The sequence below is a fragment of the Pan troglodytes genome, chromosome 20 (genome assembly GCF_028858775.2).
Source record: "Pan troglodytes isolate AG18354 chromosome 20, NHGRI_mPanTro3-v2.0_pri, whole genome shotgun sequence".
NCBI lineage: Eukaryota > Metazoa > Chordata > Mammalia > Primates > Hominidae > Pan > Pan troglodytes.
The window spans coordinates 40,115,116-40,129,443 of record NC_072418.2 but is presented as its reverse complement, the minus strand read 5'-3'; the positions used below and the strand labels follow the sequence as shown (position 1 = coordinate 40,129,443).

General features: G+C 37.8%; 1 protein-coding gene across 9 annotated transcripts in view; it reads right to left on the bottom strand.

The window, feature by feature from the left end:
- Positions 1–771: 771 nt before the first annotated feature.
- Positions 772–14,328, bottom strand: part of ZNF529 (zinc finger protein 529) — a 59,287-nt gene continuing 45,730 nt past the window's right edge. For 4 of the 9 annotated variants that reach the window (XM_016935789.4, XM_016935791.4, XM_512621.8 and 1 more), the window contains 3 exons: positions 12,220–12,313; positions 11,102–11,228; positions 772–4,721 (listed from right to left, as the gene is read on the bottom strand). In XM_016935789.4, the coding sequence (XP_016791278.1) occupies positions 3,268–4,721; positions 11,102–11,228; positions 12,220–12,313 (1,675 nt within the window). In that variant the 3' untranslated portion in view covers positions 772–3,267. Of the gene's footprint in view, positions 4,722–5,631; positions 5,755–8,288; positions 8,390–11,101; positions 11,229–12,219; positions 12,314–14,328 lie in introns of all 9 variants that reach the window. The other 5 variants (XM_063801558.1, XM_063801557.1, XM_063801559.1 and 2 more) reach the window with 3 other exon arrangements.

Genomic DNA, 14,328 nt, shown 5'->3' with positions numbered 1-14,328 from the left:
GAGGCTTAAATGCAGATATTTATTTTCTCACTGTTCTAATTAAAATAGGGATTAGCAGGTTTAATTCCTGGTAAGGGCTCTCTTGGCTTCTCCTTGTGTCCTCATGTGGACTTTCCTTTGTGTGTGAGCATAGGGAAAGATGTCTCTCCTTCCTCTTCCCCTAAGATCACCATTTGTATCAAATTAGAATCACATTCTTATGTCCTCATTGCCCTATGTCCAAATACAATCACATTGCAGGTTAAGGGGTGAATTCTGGCAAGTTGGAGTTGGGGACGGGGGTGGTGCAGTGGGTTATATAACTCCAGAAATCTCAGTCACAGACTCTTTACCTGTCCCTAACATACATATATTAGTCACCATTAAATTGAATTCCTTCAGGACATATAAAATTTAATGGTGCAGGACAGCAGAAAACAGGATGAGACTGCAATATCCTATCCTATTGAATATGAGAATAAAGCTCCTATGCAGGCTAGAGAAAAGTCAGAAAGAATAAAGGGGCAAATGAAAATGGAAAGAATGGTGAAGTTTTATGTTTTTGAGTAAAAATAGTAAAAACCAAACAGTAATACCACCAATAATAATTATATTATGGTTTCAAGTAAGTGTGAAATGCCATAAGTTCATTACAAAGTTAAGTGAAAAATGTTAATATGATAAAAATATAGCTGTAACTACAAACAAGGAAAACATAATAAGGATACATTTTATTCATTAATTTATTATTTGTTAATGACTTCAAAAAGTAAAAGCCAAGACACAAGGATATTTTGTTTCTCTCACTAATTTTAATGTCTGTATACAAGGTTTAGACATTTAGTTTTAATTTGTTTAAGCTGGAAGGAAAAAAACACACACAAAGAAATATAGGACAAGTTCTCCTGGAGAACTATACCCAAAAGAGGAACATTAGCACTGATGGTAACTCAGGATAAAAAGGTAGAATGAGATCCAAGAGTAAATTAGCTGTGTTGTTACATAAATAGAATTTAGTTAGAAATAGAGCTACTACTCTATTTCAAAGATATGAAATAGCAAATATCCTGACAAAAAGGTTACCATACTCTTGTTCTTACTGTGTAGGACATGAAACAACAACCAATTACATATCTTTTAAAACTACTTGAATAAGCAATACTTACATAAAACATAGCTCAATATATCAGATGAGAAAATGGCTTAATACTGGTAATCATTCACACCGTTATAGAGTACATAAATTCTGGGAAAGACATCAGTTTCAAAAATTAAAATTAATGAATGACAGTGACATAAATTTATCTGAAAATAATAGTAAAATTTTCTTATAAAAATCAAATAACCAGCCAGGCATGGTGGCTCACACCTGTAATCCCAGCACTTTGGGAAGCTGAGGCAGGGGGATCACGAGGTCAGGAAATCGAGACTGTCTTGGCCAACGTGGTGAAACTCCATCTCTACTAAAATACAATACTAAAATACAATTAGCTGGGCATGGTGGCACATGCCTGTAATCCCAGCTACTTGGCAGGCTGAGGCAGGGAAATCGCTTGAACCTAGGAGGTGGAGGTTGCAGTGAGCTGAGATGACACCACTGCACTCCAGCCTGGTGACAGAGCAAGGCTCTATCTCAAAATAAATAAATAAATCCAATAAGCAGGCTGGGTGCGGTGGCTCATGCCTGTAATCCCAGCACTTTGGGAGGCTGAGGCGGGTGGATCACCTGAGGTCGGGAGTTCGAGACCAGACTGACCAACACGGAGATATCCCGTCTCTACTAAAAATATAAAATTAGCCAGTCGTGGTGGCGCATGCCTGTAATCCCAGCTACTCAGGAGGCTGAGCAGGAGAATAGCTTGAACCCAGGAGGCAGAGGTTGAGGTGAGCCAAGACTGCGCCACTGCACTCCAGCCTAGGCAACAAGAGCAAAACTCTGTCTAAAAAAAAAAAAAAAAAATCCAATAACCAGTGGCTCGTGATCTCATTGACTGCATAACCAAGTCAGCAGTCCTAAGAGAGAGATGATTTTGGAGTTAAATGAGATTAGTTAAACCAAAGAAGGTCTGCTGATTGTTGAAATGCCCAAACCTAGTAAGTCAACTCTGAGAGGGAATAAAAAGAAAAATAATGATAATAGATTAAAAAAAACAATTGAAGCCATGTTAATATATAGTTGTGAATTCTCTTAATGTAAGTTCAGTGGTCATTTTTTCTCCCCTTTTAAAGGTGTTTGACAAATTTTAGAGTGATACTTTAAGAGAATGATAAATTTTAAGAGACTTACTGGGTGAGTAGTTTTATCAAATATTTAAAAGAGTTCTCTTCATTTGGATCCTGGTTGGTATAGCCTGCAGGTAAAAAGACTGCTTAAAGGAACTGGTTATATTCCAATATAACACACATACACACTATATATATATATATAGTGCCCAGTATATAGTGTATATACTATATATACATATATTGTGTGTGTGTGTATATATAGTGTGTTATGTAGTGCATGTGTGAGTATATATAGTATACATCACACACATATACATCACACACTATGTACACACATATAGTATATGTGATATATATAGTATACATCACACATACACTATATACACTATATGTGTATATACACTATATGTATATAGTGTGTGTGTGTGTGTGTGTGTGTGTGTGTGTGTGTGTTTTGGTGGAATATAACCAGTTCCTATGTATGTGGTTTTTTTGGGGGAATATGTTGTATCAAAATAAAGTAGAAATTTAAAGAGAAGTCAACAATTTGATGAAAATGGAAAGGAGATCACACTTCTATCATTCAAAACAAAACAAAACAAGAACATTACACAAAATGATGAGCTGTAAGACTGTAAAAATACATTGTATCTGACTAGGAGTTCTAACTCTCTGGAGGAAAATAAGTAAGTATAGGTATCACAAGCAAAGAATTACAATGCAGAAAAGATATTGAAGTAATACTACAATTAAAAAGCTGAATAGTCAAAAGAGCAATAATACAAACATCAAAAGCTATTGTAAACAAAACATGCCAGGATGAGAAACTCATGAAAAAAACTTTTTAACATAAAAAGGAGAAATATTTGGCAACATCTAACAAAGCTATAAGTATATATCAGCTATGACTAAGCAATTCTATGTCTACATACAGAATGACCATGAAGTCTAAAAACAGACTTTAAGAGAGGGAGATACTGAATTGCCTTGATTACCTATTAAATCCATCCACAGTATTTTCCTGTGAAAATCAGAAATAAAAAACCACTTTATACATTTATTTCAGTCAAATGATTTCTCACCAGTGTAAATTTTCGGTTGGCAAGTAAGATGCCCAACAACACTAAAGGAATTCCCACATTCCTTACATTCATAGGGTTTATCATCAGTATGAATGCGCTGATGTTTGGTAAAGGATGAACTATGTCTAAAGGCCTTCCCACATGCCTTGCATTCATAGGGTTTTTCTCCAGTATGAATTCTCTGATGTTCTGTAAGGGCTGAACTATGTCTAAAGGCCTTCCCACATACCTTACATTCATAAGGTTTCTCACCACTGTGAATTCTTTGATGTTGAATAAGGGCTGATGTAAGTCTAAAGAACTTTCCACACTCCTTACATTCATAAGGTTTTTGACCACTGTGAATTCTTTCATGTCGAGTAAGTTCACTACCTACTCCAAATGCTTTCTCACATTCTTTACATTTATAGGGTTTTTCACCAGTATGAATCCTCTGATGTCTAGTCAGGGATGAACTATTTCTAAAGACCTTTCCACATGCTTTGCATTCATAGGGTTTCTTACCAGTATGAATTCTCTGATGACGAGCAAGTTCTCTACATACTCCAAAAGCCTTCCCACATTCCTTACATGCATAAGGTTTCTCACCAGTGTGAATTCTCTGATGTTCAATGAGCTGTGAACTAATTCTAAAAACCTTCTCACAGTGCATACATTTGTAGGGTTTCTCACCAGTATGAATTCTCTGATGTTCGGTAAGCTGTGAATGAAATCTGAAGTCCTTGCCACATTCCATACATTTGTAAGTTTTCTCATCAGTATGGATTTTCTGATGTCGAGTAAGTTGTGCATGCACTCTAAAGGATTTCCCACAGAATGAGCATTCAAAGTGTTTCTCACCATCATGAACTATTTGAAGTGGAGTAACTTTTCCAACTCTTTCAAAGGTCCTTCTGTATTCCTTACATTTATAGAACTTCTCATTATGAATTTTCTGGTATACATTAAAGTCTTTATAAAAACTACATGTATTCCCATATTCCATATATTTACAAGGTTTCACACCAGTATGAATATTCAGTTGTAACATATTGGAGTTATCTATCCCAAAGGTTTTCCAACATTGATTACATTCATAGTCTTTCCCACCAGTATGTATTTTCTGATATTCATCAAACTCTAAGTCACAACTGAAGACCTTCTCATATTCCTTGTATTCATAGGGCTTCTCACTGTCATGAGTTCTCCGAGGTAAAGTAAGAGATTCATGAGTTTTGTAACTGGGCACATTTTCAGAGATGATTTTCATTTGACTGAAATATCCCACTTCAGGTCCTTGTACTTCAATCTTGCTTTTGCTTTGCCAGTCATTTCTGAAAATGGAACCTTCAAGGCCACATAACTTGCTACTTTCCATTACCTCCCACTGAGAACCAGTGTTTTTAATATCTTTTCCTACAGATAAATGCTTAGTCTCATTCCTGGACTCCAAATCTGAAAGAAAGGAAAAAAGAATTTTCATGTACTACAAAAATAAAACAGTTACAGAAAGAAGAGACAATTTAAGAATAATTCACCATATACATGAATTGGTTAAAATACTGTCATGAAAGATAAAGAGAGCTCACAGAGTAACAGCAGAACATAAAGATTATGAGGATTGTGATAAAGGTAACAGATTAAGTCAGTGGATCTGAAATTTGTGTGTTGGTCATCACCTGGTAAGCTCATTGGTTAAACAGAATCAAAATCTGTAGATGTAGAACTAGTCATTAGCATCTTGTAGAGGTAATGCTAATGCAGATCAAAATTTGATAATCCATATATACTAACACTTTTGTGGTTTTCCTCCCCAAAAATAAACTTTACCGAGGATAATAACAAGGTGCAGTTTGTTAAGACCTCATTTTGCCCGGGCGTGTTGGCTCATGCCTGTAATCCTAGCACTCTGGGAGGGCAAGGTGGGTGGGTTACCTGAGCTCAGAACTTTGCGACCAGTGAAAACCTGCCTCTACTAAAATACAAACAGCTGGGCGTGATGGCATGCACCTGTAGTCCCAGCTATTCGGGAGGCTGAGGCACAAGAATTGCTTGAACCCAGGAGGTGGAGGCTGCAGGGAGCTGAGATCGCACCACTGCACTCTAGCCTGGGCAGCGGAGCGAGAGTCTGTCTCAGAAAAAACCATCTCATTTTAACCCATTCTCCTAATCATTTTTCATCTCCTAGATCAAAACAAATTTCCTATCATTTAGAGCTATCCACAGGACATTTCATTTCACATAAATGGTCTCTGTATGCCAGCTTCTTTTCTTTGTTAAAGTCTCAAGATACCCTCAGAAAGGGCATATTAGTTGACCCTAAATAACTTCATTTCTGTTTCTAATCCCATATCTAGTGCCTTACCCTCATATATATATTTTTCAGTTGTGTATTCAGTACTTTTCTCTTACACCATTTACTTCCTTATTCGTTAAATTCCACAAGGACAAATGTAATAAATTTTCATGTGCCAATGTATAACAAGACCTAAGGACATAGTATATGATAATTAATTAGAGGAAAAGTAAATCACTGTATGAATGAATCTAAATAAAAATAAAAGTATATATACAAAGATAAGTCACTAGAAAACAATTATCAAAATTATGTAACTATAAGAATAATGCCAGTTATCAATGCTTCCCAACCCTCACATTGTATTAGTGATTACATATGTATATTTATAATACAGTAAGATACATAAATATGGCGAACATTCATATGTATTTATTTTCCAACTGCTTCTCCACCTACACATATTGTCCACCACTATTGCTTATTCCCTCTTATGCAGAGCCATGATTGACATGTGGAGTGAAGAAATACAATCGGGCTGTGTTATTTACTTCTCTTCAACAGCATATTTACATTTACTCTGCCGTCCTAAAACCTTCCTCTATTTTTTCTTTTATCTTCTTTTACAGATATTCCTTTCCATTTTCTTATAGCAAAAGTCAACTAATGCTGTACTTTCCAAAAATATATTTCAGATATTAAAATAATATCTGAATATAATTATAACTACTGTTAGACTTACACAGTTCTGAGCAAGGGCTTATGTGTGAAAAGGAGAATATGCTAACAGAATCATATGAAGAAGGTGGTCTAGGTAGACAAGATTGGAAGGCACTTTGTAGCAAAGGATTTTATGGACATCATCTGGAGGCCAACAATGAGAGAAGGGAATGCCTGAGGAAAACTCAGAGCAACACATAAACACTGCATGATAAAGGGCAAGAATAATTTTCTGTGACTTAATTATGTATAAGATGAAATAATGCAGGCATCAATATCTGATGACAACATTAAAACCAGATTTGAGTGCCAGTATCAGTAAATCAAAAGAAGTTTCAGTTAGAAATAAAGAAGCTCTCTACTAGGCTGGGTGCAGTGGCTGTAACATCTGTAATCCCAGCATTTTGAGAGGCCAAGGTGTGCGGATCACTTGAGGTCAGTAGTTTGAGAACAGCCTGGCCAACATGGCGAAACCCCGCCTCTACTAAAAATACAAAAAAACTTAGCTGGGCATGGTGGCACATGCCTGTAATCCCAGCTACTTGGGAGGCTGAGGCAGGAGAATCACTCAGACCTGGGAGACGGAGGTTGCAGTGAGCTGAGACTGCGCCACCACACTCCAGGCTGGGCAACAGAGTGAGACTACGTCTTAAAAAAAAAAGAAGCTCACTATTAAATAACTGTTGAGTCAATGTGGAAATGTAATTGAAATCACAAAGTTTGTAGAGAACCATGATGTTGAAAACATTTCTAACTGACATCTATGGAACGCAAATACATTTGTCTCATAAAAAGTAAAAACTTAAATGCTTTTCTTTAAAAAAGTAAAAATAACCAATGTATATATCCTACTAAAGACAAAAGAACAGTGACCTAAAGAAAAGGTGAGGAATTAGCAAACAATCACTATGTGATGAAAACATACACAAAATGTTATTAAGACTCCTATGCTAATAAAGCTGAAAATGTAGACTAATGAATGAATTTCTTGGTAAAGGAATATTTAAAACCAACCCAAAAAGCAACAATAGTTGGAAAAAAACAAATTCCTGGAATGAGATAAAATGTTCAAACACTCACTCCATGAAACAGAAAAATCATAACCATGCCTTATTGTCCTTGTTATTGAAATAAACCAGATAATAAGCCAGGAATCCTAGAACAAAGACCTGAATCATGATCTGGACCAGGGGGGGAGGTATGAGATATAACCTGTAATGTTTTCCCAGAAAGAAAAAAGTTTTACAACAGTGGGTCACATCAAAGGGACACAAAAATAGTCTGCGGGAGCTAAAGTGCCACCATTTTGACAATACAAGAGTCAAATGAGGGGAAAAAAGTTTATGTACTGAAACATGCTAAACTAAACAAAACCAGAAAAATGCACTCATATCCAATTCAATGCTGGGTCTGGGATAGGGAGGGTATGGAATGAGCCTTGGATAAGCTTTTGACAAAAAGTGAGAATAAATTCAAAGGTTAAAGGATAAAGCCAAAGAACACAGAAATCACCATAAGAAACATGGTATCAGTATATCAAAATTTCATCCAATATTCATACAGCTGGACATCAAAAATCAGACTCTGGTGGGCTAATGTATACTGAACCAATAAAATCAATAAACATAATGAGACTTAATAGAAGGTATGAAAATTTCTAGTGCACCATTTGAGGTGGCTACTTACTTACAGTAATATAAAAGACATATAATTAAAAAAGCCTCTTTGCCTTTCCTACTAGAATTACAAAAGTTTACCAAAGAACATGACAGCAACTAATATATAAAAGGAATGACAAATTGAAACACGTTGATTCCAATGAGGACTTCCAATTGCAAAAACATTAGGTGAATCACTGAAAAGGAACTGTATATCTATAAAATGCCAAATTAAGACCACAGAGATTGGTTTCTGACCACACTGTCTGAATTAGCTCTTTCTCCATCATACGCCATCCCTTTATTCTTATACATATCACTATATATATTCTCTACTTATCTGTTTACTTGTTTATTATACATCTCAAGAACTAGTATGTCAATTCCATGAGAGCAGGGTCTGTATTGGTCTTGTTCACCATTGTACTGATATCTGTCTCAATGTAGACCTGAATAAATATTGAGAATATGAATGAGCATTTTTTTTTGGTCAATATATACATACATAAGTCTAAATACAAGATGAACTGGAAAACAGTTGGTGGCACTGAAGATCTTAATTTCCTCCAAGTGCCAGGCTTTTGTTTCTTTTTTTAAAACAAACAAACAAAAAAAACACAGTCTGGACTGGGTGCAGTGGCTCACACCTGTAATCCCACCACTTTGGGAGGCCAAGGCGGGCAGATCACGAGGTCAGGAGATTGAGACTATCCTGGCTAACACAGTGATACCCCATCTCTACTAAAAATACAAAAAATTAGCCGGGCGTGGTGGCATGCGCCTGTAGTCCCAGCTACTTGGGAGGCTGAGACAGAATGGCATGAACCCAGGAGACAGAGGTTGCAGCGAGCTGAGATTGTGCCACTGCACTCCAGCCTGGGTGACAGAGCGAGACTGTCTCAAAAAAATCAATAAATAAAATCATCAACAACAACAACAACAACAACAACAACAACATCAAAATAAAAACCCACAGGCTTTTGAAGGGATTTTCCCAACAGAATCACAGGGGCTAATCTCCCTCCTGGACCAGATGGGCTTTGTGCTTTGGCAATGACTTCCTATCACTGATTGGCCATCACTCACCTGGCCCTGTCTTCTTTCACATCCCATAAACTCTATAGAGCAACTTCCCTTCCTCCAGTAAGGTGACCCCAATTGGATTAGAAATGGAAGACTGCTTACAACAAAGAAATGTAACAATGTTTTTTTTATTATAGCCAATTTTTAAAATACAGCTTTGAGAATTGGCTAAAGTTTTACTAAATAAAATCAAAATTATATTGATAAAGATGTCAGAAAAGAGAAACGTGAGGGAACTGGAAAAACATTCACCTTAGAGTAACCACAGAATTATCAAGTATAAAGAGACTAGATGGGTAAAGAAAGCTCTTATGTTATTTAAACCCATACTAATTCTTTGTCTGGAGAAGCAGTGTAACAGTTAAAAAATACTGTCTTTGGTGCCAGATTGCCTGGGTAGAAAGCCTACCTCTGCAATTAAGTGGCTGTGTAGCCTTGCAGAAGTACCTAAATACTCTCTGTTATAAGCAACCTCTTCTGTACAACAATAATAGAAATAGCACTTATATCACAGAGTTATTGTAAGAATTAAACAAGTCCTTTTTTTTTGAGATGGAGTCTTGCCCTGTTGCCCAGGCTGGAGTGCAGTGGCTCAATCTTGGCTAACTGCAACCTCTACCTCCCGAGATCAAGCAGGTTCAAGCAATTCTCCTGCCTCAGCCTCCTGAGTAGCTGAGACTACAGGCACATGCCACCATGCCCAGCTGATTTTTTTGTATTTTAGTAGAGATGGGGTTTCACCGTGTTGCCCAGGCTGGTCGCGAACTCCTGAGCTCAGGCAATCCACCCACCACCTCGGCCTCCCAAAGTGCTGGGATTATAGGCATGAGCCACCGCGCCCAGCCAAGAGTCAATTATGTAAAGTGCTTAGGACGGGGCCAAGTAGAAGGCAAGAACTATGGAAGCTGAGAGGAAAGTTAGTAACTTTCTGAGCTATTAAAAGGTACTTGGTGGAATACTAATTTAATGTTAAATGTAAAGTTCTTTAGCCATAAAGCAGGTGGGAGGAAATAAATATGAACTCTTTATCAATCCATCAATATATAAATTGTAGAGATTATTTTAACAATTATAACAAATCAGGACACACAGTATGTTAAAAGTTCTCCCAGAAGGCAGGTAAGAATATAAAGTATTTATAGCAATTCTGACCTCAAACACAATGTACAGGTTGTACATGCCAAATCTACAATCTGAAATTCAGCTACAAAATCCTAAACTTCTTGAGCACTGACATGATGCTACAAGTGAAATACACATAACTACTTAACACAAACTTTGTTTCATGCACAAAACTATTAAAAACATTGTATAAAATTACTTTCAGTCTATGTGTATAAAGTGTACATGAAACATAAATGAATTTTGTGTTTCAGTTTGGGTTCCATCCCTAAGATGTCTCATTATGTATATGCAGATATTCCAAAATCTGAAAAAAAATCCCAAATCCAAAACACTCTCATCCCAAGTATTTTGGATAAGGGATACTCAACCTGTAATGTCTCAATGATATGCTGTATGTGTCCCATAAGTCAAGTCCAGGTCCTTGGTATCAAAGAAGGTAGAAATTATACGAAGGGCCTAAGAAGGTAAGAATATCATGAAGAATGTTAAAGACTAATGGAGATGTCATTTGCAACACAACAATACTGAAAGCATGCCTTTGAAATCAGAAGTTCACCTAGTTTCTTAAAACATAGCCTTGAGGACGGTGCAGTGGCTCACACCTGTAATCCCAGCACTTTGGGAGGCCAAGGTGGGTGAATCATAAGGTCAGGAGTTCAAGACCAGCCTGGCCAACATGGTGAAACCCTGTCTCTACTAAAAATACAAAAAATTAGATGGGCATAGTGGTGGGCTCCTGTAATCCCAGCTACTCGGGAGGCTGAGGCAGAAGAATCGCTTGAATCCGGGAGGCAGAGGTTGCAGTGAGCCAAGATCATGTCACTGCACTCCAACCTGGGTGACAGAGTGAGACTCCATCTCAAAAACAAAACAAAACATAGCCTTGAGTTCACTGAATATCAGCTGATAGTCTAGAGAGTATATTCTAAGTTATTTGAGGCAGATAAATTTACCCAGTGAGAGTAAGTTGCTGTAGTTCTCCATCATCACATCCCAGTACAAGTTCCTCTGAGCAGAATCCAGATATTCCCATTCCTCCTGAGAGAAGTTGATGACCACATCCCTGAGTGTCACCAGTTCCTAAAACAACAAACCCGTACAATACAGGTAAAATTTAAGGAAATATTTTTGAGAAAAAGACAAAAGGAGTTGCCTTATAGCAAGGGGATTGGACAGTAAACAAGGAGGCCAAAAGAAGACTGTGACATGGGAAGTAAGGAAATTAGTGCTTCCAAACCAGACTATCATCTTTCAAGACTCCCTTTGATCCACTGAAATCTTTCTGCATACTTATGGGATCTCTTATTTAGCTAACCATGTCTGGAAATTAATAACCAGTTTACAAATTAAAAGAAGTACTATATACAAGCACATTTCATGCTATGTGCCTGCCTCATGAATCATCAATAAAGGTAAGTTTCTGTACTGTCATTCCCCTGTACAGGAGAAAAATATCTAACTTTGAAAATGGGGTATGAACAAAATTAAAGATTTCTTGTAGCTCCAAGTTCATTACTATGTGACATATTATTTCACATTATATAATAACAATTATTACTTCCAGCGATAAAGTTTTTAGTAAGTGTTTTTTAGTGGCTACAGAGTAGTTTTCTTGTTAAAAATATAATAGCCTTAATTATATTCCAACGTTTAGGTTAGAGAAGGTCTTCTCCAATTCTGTGTCTACAATCATCATCATTTTATACGACTTGAGGCCATTCAACATCAAATCAATCTACCTGGAAACTCAAGTCTGTGGAGAAGGTCAGAGTATGCCCAATTATCAAACAGATCCATCTGCTTTTTCCCTATCCAAGAATATGACAAGGAAAAGTCTAGGGATTCAACTTTTGCTTTATATCTGCTCTTGACAAAGGACTGAACACATAGGAGTGTTGAACATTCTTTGGGGAATAGAGGCACACAGGAGGGACACTGTGCTGTTAGACTCCAGCCCTTACTAGAAAGCGAAGAAGTATGGGGTTGTGGTACAGGTTCTTTGACAGAGGTGTTTGGTAGGAAGAATCAGAAAAAGGAAATATCACAAAGAAAAGAGAAATAGTTAACTTACATGGTCCATGGTTAGAACTGTAAAGAATTGGTCAGGGAATTCCACTTCTGGCATGACAGCATGAGGAGCTCCATGGACGTGATCCCCAGTGAAACTGTAAAAATTATTTTTTAAGAAAGAACCGCCATTTAAAGTCTCTGGAAATGGTGCTAGGAATGTACAGCAAATGAAGAAACATTAGTTTAAGAGAATCTCAAAAAACATGTTAAGAACTCTTAGAGTCTAGACTCCGTGAACCAAACCTGAGCCCTCCATTGTCCATTCTATCTTGGTGAGAAAGACTCCACTCCAGACAGGATAGCCAAGGGCACGGGGCTTCTTCACCACTTCTCAACCCTTGCCCCAGTCGGATAGCTATCTTCCTAGGTGGGGTAAGACATCATCACTTTTCACTCTGCCCCAGTTACCTGTTGCACAGCTGAAGAATGAGGACTCCCTTCCTCTGCCTAGCCCCAAAACATGAAATGTAGGCTTTAACTTGGATGTGGTACTGCTGAGCATACTGAGGTTTCCAACTGTTGTGTCCTGGCTCCCAGGGCAAGTGTTCCATGCCCAAATAGGCAAGCCAGGGAGACCTGGCTGCTGCCCCATCTGCCATCTACCAAGCACTCAGCTCCTAAAGCAGGGGAATCACTCAGAGAGATGCACGCCATTGTCCCTACCTCCAGCACTAGAATGGTGGCTCTGAGATTTTGTCCAGGGGGAGAAGCAGGCCATAGAACAGAGAGTTCTGTATTGCTCCTCAAAGGAACTGAATTGACTTGCAACAGAATGTGGAGTTTAAACCTAAGGGCAATGTCAAAAACTGAAAATTTTGGTGAAGGGCAATTGGGAGGAGGTTGATAGATTAGAGATGTATATTATACTGTAGGATGGCTTGTTTGCCAGACAGAAACTGAGACACACCTGGGAAGACATTCTATTGTCAGAACAAATCTCAAACACTGACCTCAAAAAAGCCCCAGTTTGATTACATTAGCCTGTGAAGCAATGTATACTCCAGGGCACTTATGAAAGCAATACTGCCATAAGTTGCAATTAGTGGTGCTTAACAGCTGGGGGTGGTCAGGGAGATGCTCAAAGACAGCCCTGTCAAAACCACTATCATCTAATGCTGTCTGTAAAAGTAGGCGAGGCTGTACTCCCAATGAGCAACATCAGAGATTTTACAACATGGTGGGAATAGACTTCACTAAAATAATCCAGAGAGTCCATTCTCATGCTGCTATAAGGATATACCCAAGACTAGGTAATTTACAAAGGAAAGAGGCTTAATTGACTCACAGTTCTGCATGGCTGGGGAGGCCTCAGGAAACTTACAATCATGGCAGATGGCACCTCTTCACAGGGTGGTAGGAGACAGAATGAGAGCTGAGCTAAGGGGGAAGCCCCTTATAAAACCATCAGCTCTTGTGAGAACTCACCCACTGTTACAAGAACAGTATGGGGTAAACCACCCCTATGATTCAATTATCTCCACCTGGTCCTGCCCTTGACGTGGGGATTATTACAATTCAAGGTGAGTTTTGGGTGGAGATACAAGAGCCAAACCATATTACAGTCACTAAGCAGGTAAATAAGCAAGTACCAATAACAAGCCCTGAGGCAGAGGGTGTGGACAAAAGTACTGGAGTTCCGACAATTGTCTATAATGTCCACTTTCCACAAACAAGAGACAGGCAAAGAAACAGGAAAGTATGATTCACACACTGGAAAAGAAGCCCACAACAGAAACTGCTCGTGAGAGCAACCAGATTTAACAGGCAAAGACTTCAAATTATAAACAGGCAAAGACTTCAAATTATACATTATAATACATATTCAGGTAGACAAAGGAAACCATAAAGAAGTAAATGTAGGTATGATCATAATGTTGCATCAAAAGGAGAATATCAACAGAGATAAAAATTATTAAAAATAAACATGGAAATTCTTAAGTTACAAAGTATAATAACTGAAATGAAATTTTCACTAGAAGGACTCAATAGTAGATATGAACTGGCAGAAGTATTAGCAAAGTTGAAGACAGATTAATAGCAATGGTATAATCTGATGAACAGACAAAACAAGACAAATTAACATCTCAGAGAAATGTGGGACCCCATTAAC